General features: G+C 42.1%; 1 protein-coding gene across 4 annotated transcripts in view; it reads right to left on the bottom strand.

Annotated features, from left to right (window-relative positions):
- Window positions 1-21,184, bottom strand: part of MED14 (mediator complex subunit 14) — a 50,956-nt gene extending 29,772 nt beyond the window's left edge. For 3 of the 4 annotated variants that reach the window (XM_073667275.1, XM_073667277.1, XM_073667276.1), the window contains exons 1-10: window positions 20,793-21,184; window positions 17,778-17,804; window positions 16,078-16,183; window positions 11,286-11,459; window positions 10,970-11,099; window positions 10,714-10,842; window positions 9,953-10,060; window positions 7,220-7,352; window positions 1,322-1,472; window positions 1,133-1,244 (exon numbers count right to left, since the gene is read on the bottom strand). In XM_073667275.1, the coding sequence (XP_073523376.1) occupies window positions 1,133-1,244; window positions 1,322-1,472; window positions 7,220-7,352; window positions 9,953-10,060; window positions 10,714-10,842; window positions 10,970-11,099; window positions 11,286-11,459; window positions 16,078-16,183; window positions 17,778-17,804; window positions 20,793-20,977 (1,255 nt within the window). In that variant the 5' untranslated portion in view covers window positions 20,978-21,184. Of the gene's footprint in view, window positions 1-1,132; window positions 1,245-1,321; window positions 1,473-7,219; window positions 7,353-9,952; window positions 10,061-10,713; window positions 10,843-10,969; window positions 11,100-11,285; window positions 11,460-16,077; window positions 16,184-17,777; window positions 17,805-17,861; window positions 17,940-20,792 lie in introns of those variants that run through there. The other variant, XM_073667278.1, reaches the window with a different exon arrangement.
- Window positions 21,185-23,311: the final 2,127 nt, after the last annotated feature.

The following is a 23,311-nucleotide window of genomic DNA, read 5'->3' as shown; positions in this document are numbered from 1 at the left end:
GATGCATTGTGAGCACTTGGAACACTCAGGTGCTTCACAAATTGATTCATAAAAATGAAAAAGTTTTTTTTTTTTTCACTTTTTCATTGTTACGAATCAATTTGTGAAGCACCTGGGGGTTCCAAGTGCTCACTATGCATCTAGAAAGGTGCCTTGGGGGGTCTAGTTTCCAAAATGGGGTCACTTGTGGGGGAGCTCCAAAGTTTGGGCACACATGGGCTCTCCAAACACAACATGGCGTCCGCTAATTATTCAAGCAAATTTTACAATCAAAAAGTCAAATAGCGCTCCTTCCCTTCCGAGCCCTGCCGTGCGCCCAAACAGTATTTTTTCCCCAAATATTGGGTATCTGCGTGCCCAGGGGAAATTGCACAACAAATTTTGGGGTCCATTTTTTCTTGTTACCCCTGTGAAAATAAAAAAAATTGGGTCTAAATTAACATTTTTGTGAAAAAAGTTAAATGTTCATTTTTTTCTTCCACATTCAAAAAATTCCTGTGAAGCACCTGAAGGGTTAATAAAGTTCTTGAATGTGGTTTTGAGCACCTTGAGGGGTGCAGTTTTTAGAATGGTGTCACTTTTGGGTATTTTCTGTCAAAAAGACCTCTCAAAGTGACTTCAAATGTGATGTGGTCCCTAAAAAAATGGTTTTGTAAATTTTGTTGGAAAAATGAGAAATCGCTGGTCAACTTTTAACCCTTATAGCTCCCTAACAAAAAAAAATTTTGGTTCCAAAATTGTGCTGATGTAAAGTAGACATGTGGGAAATGTTATTTATTAACTCTTTTGTGTGACATATCGCTCTGATTTCAGGGCTTAAAAATTCAAATTTTGAAAATTGCAAAATTTTCAAAATTTTCGCCAAATTTCCGTTTTTTTCACAAATAAACGCAAGTGATATCGAAGAAATTTTTCCACAATCATGAAGTACAATATGTCACGAAAAAACAATCTCAGAATCAGGGGGATCCGTTGAAGCGTTCGAAAGTAATTACCTCATAAAGTAACAGTGGTCAGAATTGTAAAAATTGGCCTGGTCATTAACGTGCAAACCACCCGCGGGGCTTAAGGGGTTAAACGCACATATAAAAAGAAAAGGAAAGGGAAAAACATCAGATGTAAAAATACCTACAGTTGTCGTTTGGGTTAAAATTCTTTAAGATGGCTTTTAGCTCCTGTAACTTCTGATGTGATCGAGCATGTACACTGTCGATTAGCAGTTTTTCTATAGACAAGTGGTCAATCTATAAAACATGAAAAGATATATAAGTAATCATACTGCATAAATAATAAAGAAACCGACTGATGAGAACCAACGTACCCGCATAGCTCTTTCTATTAATTTAGAATCACAAGTTGGCAGTGGAGGCTCATGGGAAATTTGCAATGGTTTTGAGCCATCACTTTCATCAATCTTTATAGTGACCTTGTGTACAGAAGCTGTCCCTGTTTTTCTTCCCAATACCTGTTGGCTATAAAACAAAAATAAAAAAATACATTATAAGTAAATTAATCACATGTAAAAAAAATATATATATATATAAAAAATTAACTGATGCATCATTAAAAAAAAAAAAAAAAAAGCACACTACATCTACCCATGGGCTGCCGCGTTCTTAAATACTATAGTATATTCCCAAGTGTAAAATCAAAATTACAGAAAGCCACTTCCAGCATCGGCGTCATTTCAGTGATGTCTGCGCCTGGTTGCCCAGTGCATGTGTGACATTGTTATGACACGTGTGCACTGCAGCCAATCGATTGCAGCTCTCACACTTGCTTAGGACAAACCTCAATCATATGAAGTGTGAGTGAAGCAGTCCATAAGTGACCTATAATTGTTATGGCACATGAGCCCTGGGAGGCACGGTGCTGATATTGCTGGATGCCAGTGCGGGACGCAAATATCTTTTTTATTTTACCCTGGAAAATATATAATTTAAGAAGGGAATGTCCGAGTAGTTGACAACCCTTTTAAGCAAGTAAACCATTGTGATGTTATTTGAAGATAAAAAAATTGCCTTATTTTTTCATTTTCCAGACGAGTTTAATTGTTTACATAGACACATGGGCTCACCCATATTATTATTATTATAGCGCCATTTATTCCATGGCGCTTTACATGTGAAAAAGTGGGTATACATAGCAAAAAACACAATAATCTTAACAGAACGAGTCAGCGACTGGTACAGGAGGAGCGATGACCCTGCCCGCGAGGGCTCACAGTCTACAAGGAATGGGTGAAGATACAGTAGGTGAGGGTAGAGCTGGTATTGCAGCGATATGGTGGAACGGTGGTTACTGCGGATTGTAGGCTTGTCGGAACAGGTGGGTCTTCAGGATCCTTTTGAAGGTTTCCACGGTAGGCGAGAGTCTGATGTGTTGGGGTAGAGAATTCCAGAGATGGGGGGATGCACGGGAGAAATCTTGTATGCGATTGCGGGAAGAAGAGATAAGAGGGGAGTAGAGCAGGAGATCTTGTGTGGATCGGAGGTTGCGTGCAGATAATAAGTACCAGGAGACTAGGTCACAGATGTATGGAGGAGACAGGTTGTGAAAAGCTTTGTATGCTAAGGTTAGGGTTTTGAACTGGAGTCTCTGGGCAATGGGGAGCCAGTGAAGGGATTGACGGAAGGGAGATGCCGGGGATTAGCGGGGGTACAGGTGGATTATTCGGCCAGCAGAGTTTAGGATAGACTGGAATAGGGCGAGAGTGGTAGAAGGGAGGCCACAGAGCAGGAGGTTGCAGTAGTCTAGGCAGGAGATGATGAGGGCGTGCACTAGTGTTTTTGCAGAGTCTTGGCTGAGGAATGTGCGGTCCGGGAGATATTTTTGAGTTGGAGTCAGCAGGAAGTGGAAAGGGCTTGGATATGTGGTTTGAAAGAGAGATCAGAGTCCAGGGTTACCCCGAGGCAGCGAGCTTGTGGGACTTGGGAGAGCGGGCAGCTGTTAACTTTGATGGATAGGTCAGATGGGGGGGGGGGGGGTGAGTTGAGTGAGGTGGGGGAAAGATAATGAATTCAGTTTTTTCCATGTTAAGTTTTAGAAATCTACCAGAGAAGAAGGATGAAATAGCGGGCAGACATTGTGGGATTCTGGTTAGTAAGGAGTTGTTATCGGGTCCAGAGAGGTAGATCTGTGTGTCATCAGCAAAGAGGTGGTATTGAAAGCCATGAGTCGCTAGGAGCTGTCCCAGTCCAAAGGTGTAGATGGAGAAGAGCAGGGGTCCTTCCATATGAGCTGCTCTCCAAATCTTACAGATATACGAAATTACTATCTAACAGGAACCTAGCGAATAAAAAGAGAGGAACCTCTCCTCCGCATCAGTTGGGTTACAAAGCATGAGGCCCTCCAAAACAGTTATTGGTACATACCTTCAACAGACCATAAGCGTTAAACACCATCTGAACTATACACCTAGAATTCTATTAGTGCACACCCATAACAGTGAGAGGGGTGGAGAGATTTTAAGGGTGTTGTGATGGAGTCTGGAAAATCCCATTACGGGTAAGTAATTTTATCTTTTCCTTTCCCTTAAGACAGCACCACAGAAGAGATTAACAGAAAGGACAAATCTACCCTAGGGAGGGACCATCGCTGGTAGAAGCCTTCTCCCAAAGGACAGATCAGCAGAAGAGGTCAGATTAAGCCTATAGTGCTTATAGAAAGATGAAGGAGAGGACCAAGTTGCAGGTAGATAGACACCTCCATCTTCTCTGGCAGGAAGTTGCGACAGCTCAAGTAGAATTAGCTTTTATGTTCTTTGGGACTGAACTACCACTAGAGGAGTAGGCTAACTTAATGGCTTCCCTAATCCATCTAGCTAGAGTACTTTTCGACCTTTCCTAGGGACCTGGAAGGAAACCAACAACGACTGGCTCTTGCTTAACGTTTTTTTTTTTACCGAAATGTAATTTATTAAAGACCTCCTAACATCCAAGGTGTGAAAATTTTTCCCCCTTCAGGTTCCTAGGATATGTTCAAAAGGAGGGAAGAATAATCTCCTGACTGCTATGAAATCAGTATCTCCTGCTGCAATTGTCTGGTATGAAATGGAGGCCATAGTACTGCTGGAATACGTGAGGTCAGGGTTCCCAACAAAGACATTGCTTTCCTGAGTGTCATGGTAGGGTTGCTGACTGCCACTGATACCAGGCTTCAAACTTAGTGAGTCAGGCTTGTTTCATACCAGAAGAGAAAAAGCACAGAGTCTAAGAGAAGACCTAAAAAAGACTGAACTTTTGACGAATTAGCCGTGACTTTTCAGAAGCCAGCCCATCTCCTCCAGCGTCGCTCTGACTCTTGCTAGTTGGAAGCTGCAGTGTTCTACCGATGTGCAGACTATCAGCAAATTGTCTAGGTATGGGATCATTAGCATATCCTGCTCTCAAAGATGAGCAGCCATTTCTACTACAATTTTTGTGAAGATCATCGGGGCCATGGACAAACCGAAGGGCAAGGCCCAGAACTAAAAATGCCTGACCCCCTTGTTTATGGATAGGGTTACTCTTAGGAATTTCTGGTCTCTTGCATGGATTGGAATATAGTGGAATGCATCTTTCAGATCCAGCACACTCATGTAACAGTCTGGAAACAGAAGTTTCATAGCCGATTTTACTGACTCCATTTTAAAAGGCCAATATATCAGGAATTTGTTCAGATTCTTTAAATTGATGATGGTTCTGAAAGGTTCCTTATCAAGAAAAGGGGGAAACCCCTTTTTTCCCTCCTTCAATGGTACTTCTGAGAACCTGTTTCTGAACAAACACATTACTTCTGATTCCAGGGCTAAATGTTCCTCTTAAGATTTCTGGGGGGATATTACTGCAATGGTCTTAGGAGGAACAGCCCGAAATTCCAACCTCAGGCCTGACTCCACTATATCTAGAATCCAGCTATTGGATGAAATGCTTGCCCAGGCAGGGAAGAAAATGGAAAGCAGTCCCCCTAATCGGGAAGTGGCATCACTGGGTTGATTTGCTTCCCTGAGGAGGGACCCCAATCATCAATCCTCTGTTTTTACCTCTTGTCTTCCCATTTCTCTTGATCTCTGGGAGGTCTTTTCTGGTAGCACATTCTCCTCTGAGATTCCAGGATGGACAAATTGGGAAATTCCTTCTTCATATCACCAGCTTTGTCCAGGATGTCATCCAGAACCTGACCAAACATAATCTCAGTCACACTGGATGGAACATAATTTGGTTTTAGACTGGATATCCCTTGGCCAGCCATTACGGCCAGCGTTAGAAAGGTCTGATCAGGCCGCCAACTTCACTGAGCCTGCCGGGGTATCTGCGAGAAAGGCTGCTGCTCCCTGCATTAGTGGTAGATTGGCCAGGATGTTTTCTCTCGGAACACTTAGTTGACCCTCCAGTTGGTCTATAAAGATGATCATGGATCTGGCTGTACAGGTTGCTGAGATAGCTGGTTACTGGGCTCCCGTCGAAGATTCCCAGGTAGCCATCAGCCTTCCTATCTAATGGATCTTTTAGGATTCCCATCCAGCAGATTTTTTGGATGAATTGTCCATTGCAATATCTATCTTCAGCACTTCACCCCACAAGGCTGTCTCCTCCTTCCTTCTTTTTGAAGACGAAGGTAGCGAACCATTCTTTTCCGGTTTCTTCCATTCCTTTTTAATGAGCGCACGAATTTTCTCATTTATTGGAAATGTTCGTCGTTTCTTCTGCTCTAACCCGCCGAACAGAATATCCTGTACTGACTTGGGTGTTTTAGAGTCTATGATACTCATGGTAGCCCTTACAGCTTTGACCAATCTATCCATGTCTTTTACAGGCAAGTACCATCAGAGAATGAGGAAGAAGTATCAGACCCACAGTCACCTTCTGACTTCACTGATTCATCCGAATCAAAAGACAACTTCCTGGCTTTCCTTTTCCCCTGTCTATCACCTTCTTGATATATCAGGGTGTTAAGGAAATCTTTAACTTCTGCCTAATGACTTACTAAGTCCATGGCAAAATTCAGGGATACCTCACAAATATTTTTTTGGATACAACTTGAGTTTCTTCTGCCACGAGCTGGAAAACATATCCTGCAAAGCGCACACTCATTTTTAAGCTTTGAACTACACTTCTTAGGTCTTTCCTAGTAATTAAAAAACAAGAGAAGGGACCTTGTTACCGTGGTGAACTTTCACAAAGATCACTCACCACTTAGTCTCTTAGTAAGGATAACAGATTCAGAGGAGGGATCAAACCACACGAGTGTTCTCCCCTGGAGGCGGTGGATCCGTCCTGATCCACTCTGCTTCTCTGGCTGACCTTACTGTAGCTTCCAGTGGTCCTTCTATCACTCGTGCGATTGCCACTGTTGTGCCTACTCTGACGCTGACGTTGTTGATGCTGCTGCTCCTCCATAACCATAGTGGAAATGAGAGCCGGAGCAAAACTCGCTCCTTGGCTTCCAGAACCCCATTTAAATGAGGGACCGGCCAACAGTTACTCCCTGCATGTGGATACCTCCTCCAGACCCAACGTAAGTGAAGTTACCACACATGGAATATCTACGCCGCTCACGTCTGCACGCCAGCACAAGCCCCCACTGGACCTGTGGCAGCGCCTCCAGGACCTGACACCAGTGCTACAAGCAAAGAGCAGTTCCTCCAGGCAACCGGGGGAGGCCTGGGTAAGCCTTCTCTGCTATCTTCTGCACCTAATCTTCAGATATAGGTTCCTCTCACGGACAGGAAACCAACTGATCCGATGGGGGGGGGTTCCGCCCTTTATATTCAGTAGGTTCCTGTCCTTGATGGGCTGATCCTCTCTTGTGTGGTGCTGTCATGGGGGAAAAGGAAAATAAAGCATAAGTCACAAAGTGCATTACAAAGGGTGAAACCCACAGTGATTCTCCACAGCATAAATTAACTGACTGTGGAAGGGTCAATTTATGATGTGGTTTGTCTCTTCTTAAAATCTTATACACAATGTTGGTAAGGTAAAACGCAACAGATTTCACCCCCTGAAAATACCCTAAAAGAGTTGTCATAAAATATATTTATGGTATGAATACAATGTCATCATTGTATGGTTAGTGGTGGTGTGTCTGATGGGAACCTTAAAATGGCTAAAGAATTGATGAAGATGCTGCAAGGAATTAACTGAAAAAGAATTTGTTAACCACAACACTGGATACACAAAGGTAATAAATTTAGGTGAAGATACCATCCTTCCTTTAAATACAACTCGTTATTACATACTTCCAAACAGCCAGGATGAGGCATTTCCCTGCAAGGTATCTTTCAATCTGAACGAGATCCCCCCATCGTTCCCTTATTAGCATTTGTGCCTGTGAGTGCAGGACTTCCAGTTGAAGTGATAAGCAGAAGGAATCTATACAGCATAAAATTAAGGAAACAACAGCGTAGAAAAAGCAATCCACATCATATAAAATTGCATGGTAATATTTTCCACCTTCTCCCCAAAAACATAAATAATTAGTTTTCTCTCTTTATGAAAATAGAACTTGATCTTGGTATAAGGAGACTATCCTTATTAACTTTACCCACATTAATAAATATATTTGCACCTTTTTTTAACTCCAAAAACTAAGTGTTATCTGCTATTTATCACCACATTTGACCTATCTAAACAATATGAGCATAAATATGCTGAAAAAAGGTCCTACCTGTCGGCCTCATATTAGATGTCTTGTGTAGACATCTTTTATAATTTTATGTAAATGATCTCTTCCAGGCTATGTGCAGGACACGGCCTGGAAGATAACTCTGCCTCCAGGGATTATTTTAAATAAAAGGGGCGTGTGAGACAAGTAACTAACAAAGAACAGGAAAAATTAACCTTGTCTTCTTGCAAACATCTTTTTCTACAGCTCTCTGAGCTCTGCTGTATTGTAACAATATTGTACCCCTGACTGCCTGTGAGATGGAGGAGGAGCTTGCAGATGTGTCAGGTATAATCACACACAGCTCTGCAGTGAGATCAGGAGAGCAGAGAGCGGACATCACACTGGTAACTCCCCTTCATGTAAAAGAAGCTCTGGAGGCAGTTATCTTCCAGGGGATCCTCCTCCCTAGAGCCTGGAAGAGGTCATTTACATAAAGTGATAAAAGATCATTTATCCACAAGACATCTGATTTGAGACATACAGACATCATTATCCTCAGTCAATAACTCATATGATCATATTAATAGTTAGGTCAAATGTGGTGACAGACTGCCTTTAACCACTTTCAGCAGGATGAAGAGCAATTAGCACCACGTGTCGGTTTAGTGAGAAGTGGGCATGGCTTACTGATGGACAGAATTTAGAGACACCTTATGAAATGTGGAAATGTCACATTTAGACCCCACACAGACTTTCTTTCATTCCAATTCATTTCTTTACTACTTTAGTACCTAGCACAACCTTGGTAGCCTCACTTCCTGTGCCTGAAGCCAGGAGGGGACTCACACAAAAGAGAGATCCTGTGCAAGAGCAATATATGGGAACTCTGCAGTCTAATAGCTCATCATAATGCACAATTCCACCTGCTTTGGAGGTGTTAGGCGGCCCCCTTACATTTTGGGCCCCTGTGCAGCTACACAGATTGCACAAATAGTATGTCCGCCCCTGGCCATGATGGAGTTATTCCTACCTAAGCCATGAAAGGCTGAAATGTTACTGTCCTTTTAGAAGCAAAACTTACAGTATATCTGAAAGATGAAGTACTTTTCATAATATAATTTAAAGGGAGTCTGCCAATTTATAATTAGAATTTTCACCTAGTGGAGGGGAAAAAAAAATCCTACTTTTACTGTTAAAATTGGTTGCCTTGTTTTCACTGAATCGCCCTTTATTCAAATATGCTAATTAGGTGCAATGTGCACCTTGGGCATGGCTGAGTGATTCAGCGCTCCTTCACATCTACTTGTCTTTAGGCAACGTCCGCCTCTGTGGTGCTTGATTGGCAGCGCTAGCTTCATAGGAGAACACTGAAGTACCAGAATGAGGGGGAGCGGAATAGATCCCAAGAAAGGCTGTTCTGTGCATGTATCTCTACTCCACGGTTCAGTGGAGACAGCACTAACTCCGAAGAAGGCAGCACTGTAACTCAAGCAAGAAGGGGAAGACATTGCTTGTAGACAAGTACATGGGAAGGTGAAACTAACCAAGCACCTTCTTAGCATATTGCAATAAAGGAAGGTTTAGTGAAAACGAGCCAAAAAAGGATTTTATCAAAAAACTAAGATTTTTCACAGGACAGTCCCCCTACAAGGTGCGGTGCTTGGTCTAAAGTCCGATTTAAGCTGATAGACTCCAGTTAAACAGTATGCATAACTGCGATACAATTCAACACACCAATGAGAGACACAGATGAGATTTTGGCGTGGGTCCAATCCTTTTCTAACCCTGTAACATCAAGTACATGCCTGATTAAAAGGGAAACATTTTCAAGCGGGATTACGTGATAGGTGTTAACAATTGTGGTTGTTGGCCCTGGCACAAGCAAATGGTGTGTACCACATGCACACCACCAACAGGAGAGTTTACGAATAGTGCTTTCAATTACACAATATTGGAAAACCAACATATCAGAGACATAGTCCATCATTTGTATTTGTAGAATTTAGTGTTGGGTATTTCATGTTATTCATTTTAAATAATACTTAAAATAAAATGCAGTTTTTATTATGCTGATGCATATGGTCTATTTAAGCAATTGAATATGCAACTTGTCTACTCCCTGCCACTATTGTAGAGTCCGAACCCTGTTGTTAGTGTGCTTGGTGTAAATTTCTCTTATTTTTCCTCAAAAACACCTGCAACCCAATCCTCAATATGCATACTACTGCCTGAAGACATTTTAACTTGGAAAGGTTCTCAAGTCTAAGCCGTATGCAAACTATTTATAAAGTAAAACAAAACGGAACTGTGAACAGAATAGATTTAAAAATAAAATTATAAACTATAAGTTAAATGAAAAGGATACGCAAACATGTGTACATATCCTGAAGTGGTTTCTCGTCAGAAAAGAGCCTGGATTGAACCAACTGGTGAATGAAGTTTATTTGCATGCTATGAACTAGTGCGCGACCATCTGGAAGGAATAAGAAAAAATGTACATATTCACATAATATAAAAGAGAGGACATATCTGTAAAATAGGAAAAAACTGATCATTTTAATAGCTTTACAAACTGCAAGTAAAAAAAATAAATAAATGCTTTCCCTTACGACAGTCATTATAATAAACAAGGGAATGAACTAGCACATTTCAACACAAACTACATCACTAAAAGTGTTATCCTGGACTTTTGTAGAGAGCAGCTTCTCTTCCAGTTTGCCCTGTCGAACAGGGAATCACTGCCGATGTAATGCTGATTGACAGCCAGCTCTGCGCTGCCTAACTGCGGGGAGCCAGCTGTCAATCAGCATGACATCAGCGCCCTGTCAACAGAGCAGAGCGGAAGAGAGGAAACTGCTCTGTTGACATAATGTCAACGGAGCTACAGAATCACCAGCAGGAGTGGTCCGAGAAGGTAGACAGTTAATAACTACCTGCCTGTAAGTTCTTCGCCCCATAAGAAAAAAAAAGAAATACAAAAAGTCCTAGATAATCCCATTAAGGTTACATTTTATACATACATTCTTAAGTCCAATTGTGATAAGGTAAGAGGATATTAAATTGTGCTGTTTTGCTGTGAAATTTAGTATTTTAAGAAATAAAATTCACCACAGGTTTATAAATTACCTCCAGTTTCTTTATCTTCCACTAGAATTTCAAGTTTTAGGAGTCTCCATGGAACATCAGGATCATCTCCCATCACAGTAAGAGTAGCTTCAAACTCTCCCTCAACACGAAATTTCACTCTTCCATTTGCTATACAGTAATTGTTCACAAAAATGTAGAGATATTGAGCAAATGTCTATACTTCTGTAAAATATCTGTAAATGGACATAAAACTACAAATACAAGGAAAAACATACAATAAAAAAAGTATTCATACCAACTGTAAGATTTGCTAGCTGCGGAGGGAGGTCTGTAGTAACCAGTCGATGCCTCAGGATCTGGTTGAGCTGATGAAGTGTTGTTTGTTTTTCAATTTTGGTAATAGGATCAGGGGGAATTATTTTATCCTGTCAGTTAAGAGAGTCAACTTGTTAGGCGACAGGTATGAATCATAGACAGGACTGTATGGTCATTCCAATAAATAAGACAATCAGAAAAAAGACGCGGGCGTCAGAGAGCAGTGACAATGCAGGTGGGAAAAACATATGGCAGAATGTCGACTGACACTTTTTTTTTTGTTCTTAGAAACATACCCTGATACATGTTGGCAGTCGTGGATAGGACCCTGTTGTAAGAACATCAATTGCATAAGGAATTGCAAAGCTCGGCAAACGAGCGTGCACCAGGGCATCTCTCGCCAATGATGCCAGTCTGTCGGCAGTGTCAACAAACAAGATGGTTTGCTGGTCGAGAAAGCTTGATATCATCTGCAGAAGAAAACAAGGACCACTTAAAGAAATAAACAAAAATTGTCAGGATTAAATTGTGGCTCTGGAGCCTTAAAGGCAACCTGTAATCAAGAATGTGGGTATAACACCATGGCCCATATGCAACACGACCTCTAAATACCTTTTTAGATATCCCAGTGTTCAAATTCCTGCAAGGTACGCAAATTGCCTCTTCAGAGAAAAAGAGGACTTGTATCTATAGCGCCACCTATTGGAAGCAGCAATCCTACAAGTCACAATCAACCCTTTAACGAGTCGTGCAATATGACTTGGGATAAAAGCCAAATCAGAATCTCAATTTGCAGACAGTGTTTCGGGCTGTTGGCCCTCGTCAGTGCAAAGTATGAGAACTGATTTGGCTAGATGAGAGGCTCTGGACTGAGGTCTAAGGGGTAACGTTTCTCCTTATGGAGAGTGACACACCAGCTCTGGCATGCCAAGGTAAGGAGGCTTATTCGCCGTGCAATGCTCCTCTGGGAAATTTAATATGCAAATTGTTCTTCAGAAAAAAAGAGGACTTGTACTCTATAGCGCCACCTATTGGAAGCAGCAATCCAACAAGTCACAATCAACCCTTTAACGAGTCGTGCAATATGAATGCCTGATGAAGAGGTTTGATAGTCCACATTTACTGCAACAGATCTTCTTGGTGGCCCTGCAGCAGTCCTCATATGCCTCTATAGGAGTTGTGACTGGCACACCCTATCAGGTGAGCCTACCTTTAACAATTCACACCACCAGTTTAGCAGATAAGACCCCCATTTGCGCTTTTTGTCTTTCCAGTTTTTCTAGTTTGCTTTAGTGGAAATCCAGTCACCGATTCCTGTTAGCATGCTCACCGTGCGCTGACTGACATCCTTCCTGGCACAGCTAACATTGATTTCACCGTCCAGGCACATCAATCAAGACACAGTGGGCAAGCCAATAACATGACGACCGTGGGTAGCACCCCTAGATGACTAGCGAGAGCGTAGTTTCATAGTTTTATATGTCCAATTTCCCCTGCCTTAGAAAAACAGCGATTTTAAAAACATCCCCTTTAAATCTGATGGTTTGCAAACATTCAGTCAGCATTGCATGTACATGGGGTATTTTATACCGCATTCACATACTCCAGAAAATATCTGCACGGAATAAGGAATGTATCAAAATCCACAATATGTGCACTATTAAGGCCTGGTCCACATTTGTTCATCTGCAGACCTATACATCGGAAGTATACAACAAAAACATATGCAGGTGTGTAACATATGTCAAATTATGCCTGTCTGAATTTTGACGAATAGGCTGAATGTATGCAACACGTCTACTATGTCTATATGGTTTTAGGTTTGTTTGTTTTTTTAAAAAAAGACCAATTTTTAATTTTTTTTTCAATCTTTTCTCAGCTAATTTTTACTCGCACAAACAGGAAAAAGTATATGTGTTACACTTATTGAAACGTGCTGCTATATGGTTCAGTATGTCTCAAATTAAGCAGAACGAAGAAAAAAACGTATGTCTTTCAGACTTTTTTTTTTTTGATGGGGGAAATAAATCCATCCAATGAAAAAATATATATACAGTACAGACCAAAAGTTTGGACACACCTTCTCATTTAAAGATTTTTCTGTATTTTCCCGACTATGAAAATTGTACATTCACACTGAAGGCATCAAAACTATGAATTAACACATGTGGAATTATATACTTAACAAAAAAGTGTGAAACAACTGAAAATATGTCTTATATTCTAGGTTCTTCAAAGTAGCCACCTTTTGCTTTGATGACTGCTTTGCACACTCTTGGCATTCTCTTGATGAGCTTCAAGAGGTAGTCACCGGAAATGGTTTTCACTTCACAGGTGTGCCCTGTCAGGTTTAATAAGTGGGGTTTCTTGCCTTATAAATGGGGTTGGGACCATCAGTTGTGTTGTGCAGAAGTCTGGTGGATACACAGCTGATAGTCCTACTGAATAGACAGTTAGAATTTGTATTATGGAAAGAAAAAAGCAGCTAAGTAAAGAAAAATGAGTGGCCATCATTACTTTAAGAAATGAAGGTCAGTCAGTGCGAAAAATTGGGCAAACTTTGAAAGTGTCCCCAAGTGCAGTTGCAAAAACCATCAAGCGCTACAAAGAAACTGGCTCACATGAGGACCGCCCCAGGAAAGGAAGACCAAGAGTCACCTCTGCTTCTGAGGATAAGTTTATCCGAGTCACCAGCCTCAGAAATCGCAGGTTAACAGCAGCTCAGATTAGAGATCAGGTCAATGCCACACAGAGTTCTAGCAGCAGACACATCTCTTCAACAACTGTTAAGAGGAGACTTTGGGCAGCAGGCCTTCATGGTAAAATAGCTGCTAGGAAACCACTGCTAAGGACAGGCAACAAGCAGAAGAGACTTGTATGGGCTAAAGAACACAAGGAATGGACATTAGACCAGTGGAAATCTGTGCTTTGGTCTGATGAGTCCAAATTTGAGATCTTTGGTTCCAACCACCGTGTCTTTGTGCGACGCAGAAAAGGTGAACGGATGGACTCTACATGCCTGGTTCCCACCGTGAAGCATGGAGGAGGAGGTGTGATGGTGTGGGGGTGCTTTGCTGGTGACACTGTTGGGGATTTATTCAAAATTGAAGGCATACTGAACTAGCATGGCTACCACAGCATCTTGCAGCGGCATGTTATTCCATCCGGTTTGCGTTTAGTTGGACCATCATTTATTTTTCAACAGGACAATGACCCCAAACACACCTCCAGGCTGTGTAAGGGCTATTTGACCAAGAAGGAGAGTGATGGGGTGCTACGCCAGATGACCTGGTCTCCACAGTCACCAGACCTGAACCCAATAGAGATGGTTTGGGGTGAGCTGGACCGCAGAGTGAAGGCAAAAGGGCCAACAAGTGCTAAGCATCTCTGGGAACTCCTTCAAGATTGTTGGAAGACCATTTCCGGTGACTACCTCTTGAAGCTCATCAAGAGAATGCAAAGAGTGTGCAAAGCAGTCATCAAAGCAAAAGGTGGCTACTTTGAAGAAGCTAGAATATAAGATATATTTTCAGTTGTTTCACACTTTTTTGTTAAGTATATAATTCCACATGTGTTAATTCATAGTTTTGATGCCTTCAGTGTGAATGTACAATTTTCATAGTCATGAAAATACAGAAAAATCTTTAAATGAGAAGGTGTGTCCAAACTTTTGGTCTGTACTGTATAATGTTAACTGGAAAAAATAGTCAAACAACTTTTTTTTTTTTTTTTTTTTACAATATTTTGCAATTTTTAGCTGCAAGTTATTTAAAAAATTGACTCTACATTTATAGCAGAAAGACAGGTGTGCACCCAAAATACTATGTGAACCAGCAACAGAGAAGAATGGTAGTCTGCCCCCCATTCAAGAAAGAAAAAGTAATATCTGTGTGTTATCACTATTATCACTGACATGCAGTGTAAGGAAGAATACTGCACACATACATGTATGTGTCCAATTAACAATTTAGTTTTGAAAACCCTTATACCTACTGACAAAAATCACTGTTGGGATCCCAATAATAGTGATATCTGTGCTCTACCTTTTTTTTTTTTTTTTTTTTTTTTTTTTTTTTTTTACTGAAGATTTGCTTAGTGTGAACAGATACCCAGAGTGAACAATTCTAAAAAAATTTTTCCAGAGTCCAATTGGGAGAAGGAAATCTAATGACCATTTAATACCAGTTTTACTTCTACAAGCTGAGGACTTCCTATAATAAATCTAATTGTGTTTTTGACCTGTGAACAAGCAAAATGCAGACAGGCTTTATGTTGCATATGATACATGATTATCTCGCTCTCATAGGAAAACAGAAAACCACAACACTCCAGTGGTGAAGGCTGAAGAAAATTAGAATTGCTTTACTGAAATTGTCAGCATATGTTGTTCCACAAGAAAGTATTTATACACGTTTTTGTAGGCCATAGTCAAGATCCGATATGGACCAAAACACTGGTCAATCTTCTTGGGAAGCAAGAATATGCACTTTGTGCTGATAACTTCAATCAAGCAATTCTAATTTTCATCAAACTGCAACACTGGAGTGCTGTGGTTTTCTTTGAAGTGTATGACAGGAAGATCATCCCTACCATAGTAGCACACATCCTAGCCAAAAGTGCCAACCATACTGTCTAAGGGGGTTTTAGCATTGAGTCTAGGCACCCGTTCAGTGGCCCATCAGGGATTACGTCTCGGACATAGTAGACTGCGTCTGGGTGTCCGTCTCAAGTAGGATTACACTCCCGAAAATTATGCACATTAGAGCGCACGATCACTCTGCTGGCACCATACAAAGACCCATGGACAGGACCTATGGTCACATTTGCGCATACAGCCTAATCTCGTTTTGTGGGGGGCGGGAGGCAAGTTCGGACGTAAAACCTGACGGGGCCACTGAACAGGTGCCTAAACGCAATGTGAAAGTATCCTAACAGGAGGCGGGAAAAGGTGCTAGAAGCTTGAAGGTCCCATAGTTTTTCTTGATTGCTAAGAGAACATTCACTTCTCTCCAAAAAATAGAAATGATGAGGATAAGGACATGTTAGGTGAAGGGTGTGGAAGTAAAGGCATACATTGGTAATACTCACCGCACATTTCTCAACTTTGCCAGCATTGTTTGCCCATTTCACTAGAGCTAGCAATCTAACGAAGAGCTGACGTGTACGGCTAGCAAACTGTACAATTTCAATTTTCCTAGAATACACAAACACTTACATTATAGACTCCAATTATTCCAATGCTGCTAATAGGTGTATAAACTCATGTATATAAAGCACCGGCCCCAAATTACCCCCAAAGTCCAACATGGCTATACATTAATTATGCAAAGAGCATGGCAGCGTTAAAGAGAACCTTATCAGCAGGTCAATAGTGACCAGTTTTTGATCTTATTTTATTCCTGCTGTTACCTTGAGTATTCCACTTCTTTCTTTTAATCCGACACACAGTTGTTGAAATATGGCCCTTTTTATTAAGTGGTAATTCTTATGGCCTTTACCAAGGGGGCAGTACTCCAGGATTCTCTGGGGCCGTGTCTTTAGACTGCTCTGTATTATTACCCGGTGAACAACGCCCTCTTGGTAAACACTGTAAGAATTAGCATTAAATTAATAAAAAGGTCCATATCTCTAGAGCTATATAGCGGATTTAAAAAAAAAGGAAAAAAAAAAAAACAGAATACTCAGGAAAGCAGCAAGAATAAAATATGACCAAAAAATCTGTAGGATGCAAACCACTAATACAGCAATGCTTAGTAACACTAGACGCACTGGTATAGCTGCACGAACAAGACCAACAACCTATCCGGTTTTGACAAATATGCCCAGAAAAGAAGAATTAAGATTTTTTTTTTCAAATTTAAACATCAGAAATATTTCCATGGAATAATACCTTGATTTTTTGGGGGGGGGGGGAAATAATGTTTTCTAAAATAAAAAAATATATGTTTCAAATTAACAAGCTGCTTCTTTACATCTGTATTATTTAAAGACAACTAGTGATGAGCGAGTGTGCTCCTTTCACCCTTTAAATGAGCACGCTCAGTTACTCGCCAAGTAGTTTCGGCATTTCAGTTTCAGCCACCGCAGCTGCATGTGTCACGGCTGTTAGACAGCTGTGACACATGTAGGGATTGCCTGACAAACAGGCAATCCCTACATGTGAAACAGCTGCGAAACATGCAGCTGCGGCGGCTGAAACTACTCAGCGAGTACCCGAGCGTACTCGTTTAAAGGAGCACGCTCGCTCATCACTAAAGACAACCTATCAGTACATTTTTACATCAGCAGAGATATGGCTGTGTAAATGCTTGCCGCTCCATAAAGATGATACCTTCTTTCTAGGAGGACTACACCTGCCAGTCATAAGAAATCTAACCTAGAAGCCACATGCAAATCAGGCTGGAAGTACACCGATGTTGTGACAATGTTCTTGTAGTTCTTATGAATACACCCCCAGTCCACTTCCAGCTTAATTTCCACGGTAGATATAAATGGCACATCATAGGTCTCCAAAAAGGTACCATTATTATTGGAGGACAAGCACAGCCGTACCACTACTTCCCTCTAAAAGACACAGCATATTTGTTATGGATTTTGCACTCAAGATTTGCAGCAAATACCCGGACAATGTCTGCATGTCATTCACACATATCGCGAAGAAATCTGCATCAATTTTGGAGCACGCTGCTTATTTTTAAATCCATAGCACTCCTATAAAGTTGAGATTATTCACGTGCAGATTTATCTGACAACTCACTAAATGTTGGGTCAATTATATGACATCTCACCTTTCCATGTCAGTCTTCCTTGGCAGCCTAAAAAGATAAGAAGGCAATTACACTCAAGCCGGAAAAGGATATCAATTATAGTACCTGCTGAATGTATATCAGGCATATTCAGCATAAACACTCTGCGTTTTCCCAAGCTATTATGTAACAGAACTCAGACTTATGACCCATTTAGATGAGCCATTAACCAGGCTGGCAATCACCCATGCATAAAAATAATGGTTATCGGCAGCACTTCGCCCTGTGTAAAGAGATGTGCTGCCAATAACATGATACTGTATGGGGACAGAGCAAGTGTATTAGAGTTTGTCTTGTCCCCGTCACTCATCAATGAGTGTTAACAGTCAAGTTAACAGACATTGAACGTCTGTCGTTTAACGGCTGGGATCTGTTCTAAATGGACCACATCAGTGAAACTAATCAATATAACATTACATAGAGTGCACATTAATTCCATCTCCTCCACTTATTCCTTTAATACCATTATAAACTTTAAGGCCTCATACACATTAGATGAAAGTTGGCCTCCTGAATCTATCTGCCAAGATGATATCGGGGGAGAGAAGGATCGGACAGTTCCTGATTCTTTGTTTTTCAGGTGAGGTGTCTGGTAGCAGCTTTTCCCTCCATCCCCATTGAAAACATCAATGCTTGGCCCAGGAGAGCGCTCATGTGAATGGAGGAGTCTGGTGAGATAGCTGCCAGACATATAGACAGCCATCTCAAGCATATAGTCAGCTATAGTAAAAAAAAGTTGTCATATCTCAAAGTTTTCACATCTCATATCACGTAGGATATGCCATCCATTTATGATCCAACCTTCGGGAACCTCCATAGATTCTGAGAATGTATAGGACACAGTGCAGGTGTAGAGCGGGGTCTCTTATTGTTTTTCTCTGCACAGCAATGCATGGCCAACCAAGCTGTGTTGGAAACTGTAAGGCTATGTTCACACATCATGTTTTTGTCAACTTTTTTTATGCAAATTTTCAGCAGCGTTTTGCAGTACCAGCAAAGTCTATCAGATTCCAGAAATCTCATGCACACGTTTTTTTTGTTCAGGATTTTGTGCTTTGCATGGTTTTTTGGAAAATAGAGCATGTCACTTCTTTCAGCGTTTTTTCAACCATAGGAAATAATGGGTGGTGAAAAAAACACTGAAAAAAAAGCAGGTGTCAACTTTTCAGAGTTTTTTGTGCCTAAACCAGAATGATTTTTTTTTTCCACTGAACGTTATGTACATGCATGACAGTGAAAAAAACAGCAATAATTCAGCAACAAACATCCTGAACAATGTCCTGGCAAGAGATTAGGTTTTGCTGAAGAAAATTGACGCTGAAAAAAACATGATGTGTGAACATAGCCTAACAGGACCCATCAAGTGACTTGGGACCAGCTGCAAATAGAGAGGGCTACGCCAGCACTGCACCAGATAAAGTGATATTATTGGAATTCTGTATAATTGATCACTGACGCTCCTTTTTTAGATTTCACTGCCCTACCCCTTCCCCCAAAAAGAGAGATAAGTATTATCTGAAGGGGGAAAAAAAAACAACAATGACTGAACCAGCGATGGATAAGACATTAGGAGCCATTTAGACCAACCCATAAGTCAATATGACTATTCTAATGGCCCAGTAACATCTGTGTGTGTGTGTGTGTGTGTGTGTGTGTGTGTGTGTGTGTGTGTGTGTGTGTGTGTGTGTGTGTGTATTTTCTCTCTCATTTAACTTTAAGGAATACAAGTCACTTCAGAGTACTATGATCTGTATAATCGCACTCAGCCTTCATCATTTATATAGTCACAGAACTCCTAGGTGACTAATATGCTTAGAACGGGCAGCAAGAGCTACATTATCTTATTATGTGCAAGGCATAGCATCCACCAAGATCAATGAGGAAAAACACTTGTTTGTCAGGAGGAATTCATTCACCTGAACCATCACCAAAAGTCTGCAGCATAAAGAGCAGTTGTCCCACCGCCTGGTATACACATACTGTTCTATGTTATATTCTGTAAGAACCAGTGTAGGACAGACTGAGGCTCAGATGCACTGGACAAAAACCCAAATTCTGCACCATAGCCTCCAACAAGGCAATGGGTTGGACCGAAGGACTGAAGCTGCGACACTGTCAATTCTTGTAGGTTGTGTCCAGTGATGTGCTTTTATTGAGCCTGTACACCACTCTGTGTGCGCACACTTTACAGCAATGTTGAGAGCGATCGGTGGGAAGTGTGGAGGGGGGGGGGGGGCCGGACCCAGACCCCCAGTGAACAACAGCAGTTAATAGTAGTAGTAATAATAATAATAATAATAATAATAATAATAATAATAAAACTTGTGATACAATAGTTACCCTTTAATTATCGCTGTTCTGGTGTCATCAGCCTTCAGTACTCCAGCTGCAATGAGACTGCACATTTCAGCATTTCAAGGCACGATGGGAGTAGTAGTCTCACAACAGTTGGAGTCCTGCAGATTGCGGATACCTGCATGTAGTAGTTACATACATACATAAACAGCAGAGTCTATATCTGTATAGGCAGGTGTAGCGCTTTACAGGCATAGGAGAAGAAAAACGAAATTAACCGTTGGTTCTGTCAAGGATGACCCCATTTGACTAATAAAGGGGTCTGACAGATTCTATTGTGCTGTGTCACTGACGGGATGAATGGCGCAGCACGCTGCAATAGTCTTCTCATCTAATAAGCCAGAATCAGCTCTAGAGACCCCTGATGTGACCGCAGCTCATGAAGCCTGCATGTGTCCCATCACCAGGCAGCGCCGGCCACGAACAGACAGCAGGCAGCGCCAGTGATGGACATGATCAGATCTCCCAAGGATGCAGCCATGTCTACACAGAAAGACACCTGATCACACACAAGCATTGAATGGATCTCCCGATCACCAGATCCTAGTGATCTGCTACTTAGTGTGGAGTCCACAGGTGACCAGTGATGGCTCATCCCCCACATGACACTACAGGTATAACACCCCAAGCCCTGCCACTTACAGGTCGGCCAGCACGTTGATCTCCTGGTAAGTCCTCTGCAGCAGGAAGTCGATAAGGGTGCTGAGGCGATAGCCATGGCTGCTGGAGCTGGCGGCCACTATGGTGCCAGGGGGAGGCGGCTGAGGGGCAGCGGTAGGACCCCCAGACACCACCAGCTGACTGCTCTCCAGCTGCACAGGAGGCATTCTGCCTACGGCTCACACTCTACCGTTCACAGATGCCGTGTGTGCGAAGGAGAGGCATAGGACCCGGCTGCCGGGGACCCCGTACACTGCCGACCCTCTAACCCTCTCTACAACAAATGTGTGAGAACCAGGGCCCTACAGGCAGCCGCCTCCTTCATGCACCGGAAGCGAAAGTAGCAGCAGTGGCTGGGGGAAGGGACTAAACCGGAAGAGACTCAACCCCCCCCACCCTCCTCTCTGGCAGACACAAAGCGCATGCGCGCTGCTCGCTGCTCGCTGATGGGCGTGACTTGTGTTCCTACTTATGCTCGTGACGTGAGGTTGAGTCATGTCTGGCGCCGACTCCTGTCATGTGACCTCTGTTGTGAGACGTAAGGAGGACAGATGCTGTAGTCAGTGACACTGGCCGCTCTGCGTACACCGGGCAGCGCCTACCGGGCACAAGGCGGGCGGCTGCTCGTGTGCCGGAAACGACTAACTGTAATAGCCGCACACTGCTCCGGTATGAGAAGGCGCGCACATGCCGCAGTTGTGACAGGTTTATTTTGTGGTTTGCGCTTTTGTATTTTCTTTTTATACAAAGTGCCTCACATTTACTTTCCTGTTTGCATAGAAACGTATTTTGTGGGACAAGCTGCTGTTTTTGCATGATACCGTTCATGTTACCAAATAATGTACTGAAAATCTCCACAGGGGGAAAATGGTAATTAAAAATCTACGATTCTCCCAAGGACATACTAAAAAGAATGAACATGTTAACTTATTGGTCCAAAAATCTGCTGCTGTATAATAGATGTATTGGGCATTTTAGATGTGGAAGGATCACGGAACATATGAAGATTACAGGGGAATGAACACATCTCCCATATAAACAGGTGTATAATACACACTGCTCAAAAAAACAAAGGGAACACTCAAATAACACATCCTAGATCTGAATGAATGAAATATTCTCATTGAATACTTTGTTCTGTACAAAGTTGAATGTGCTGACAACAAAATCACACAAAAATCATCAATGGAAATCAAATTTATTAACCAATGGAGGCCTGGATTTGGAGTCCCCCCCCAAAATTAAAGTGGAAAAACACACTACAGGCTGATCCAACTTTGATGTAATGTCCTTAAAACAAGTCAAAATGAGGCTCAGTATTGTGTGTGGCCAGCGCCGGACTGGTGTACCTGGGGCCCACCAGGAAAGTTTGTATTGCACGTTTTCCTCTCCTCTATAATACAGTACCATTCAATTGTTTGTGAAAGGCCCAAAACAACAAACACACACTTAAGGCTGAGTGCCCACGTAGCGTTTTTCAAGCGTTTATGCTGCGGAATTTCCGCAGCGGAAACGCTTGTAAAACGCTAGGTAATCCGCCCCCCATGGTCCCCAAGGGGATTCCGCATGTTCTATGCACATGCTGCGGATTTTTCCGCAGCGTTTATGCTGCATACAAAAATCCGCAGCATGTCATTTAATTTTGTGGAAGTGCAGCGGAACTCCCGCCATTGACTTGCATTGAGACGCACAGAAACCGCGACTGTACATTTTTACAAGCGGCTTCTATGCGTCTCTATGTGCGGATGGTACCCAGTTCTGGAGGAGAGGAGACTCTCATCTAGACCTGGGTACCATTGTACCTGTAAAAAAACAATAAAATAACAAATAAAGTTTATACTCACCTGTCCGGCGTCTTCTCTCTGCCAGCAGCGCTGAAGGACCTGCGGTGACGTCACAGTCATGTGACCGCAGGCCCTTCACCGCTCTGTCTCGCGATATGCCGGCAGCCGGGAACCAGCCAGGAAGCAGCACTGCAGCCACGCCGGGGCCTCGGGGGTGAGTATAGCTTTATTTGTTTTAATTTTTACGGTCACACTATATAAATCCATGCTGTTTGCATGGATTTATACAGTGTGACCTACTTGTCAAGCACTTTCCAAGTGATGCTATCGCCTGGAAAGTGCTTGTCAATCTGCATGCGGAAACGCCTGTGAACCCGCATGTGGATCCACATGTATTCTGCAGGAAAAACGCATGCACAATCTGCATGCGTTTTTTTCTGCCAGGGAGATGCAGAAATGCTGCAGAAATTTTCTGCTTCATTTCTGCATCGTGGGCACATAGCCTCACAGTCATTCAGCAGCAAAATTACAAAAGTTTTTTTTTCAGAACAGAAGATGACATTGCATACGTATTAATAATGTCATCATCGTCTAAGTTACTTGAAATGTCATGCTCAATGTTCAACAGAAAGAGTGACTCTAAAAGTTCCTGTCCAATCGAAGACCTCAGATGATTTTTTACAATTTTCAGCTTTGAGAACACGCTTTCACATGAAA

The sequence above is a fragment of the Phyllobates terribilis genome, unplaced genomic scaffold (genome assembly GCF_046119375.1).
Source record: "Phyllobates terribilis strain yellow unplaced genomic scaffold, ASM4611937v1 Scaffold_2__4_contigs__length_985480577, whole genome shotgun sequence".
Taxonomy (NCBI): domain Eukaryota; kingdom Metazoa; phylum Chordata; class Amphibia; order Anura; family Dendrobatidae; genus Phyllobates; species Phyllobates terribilis.
Note: the sequence above shows the minus strand (reverse complement) of the source record. Positions and strands in the feature narration are given on the sequence as shown.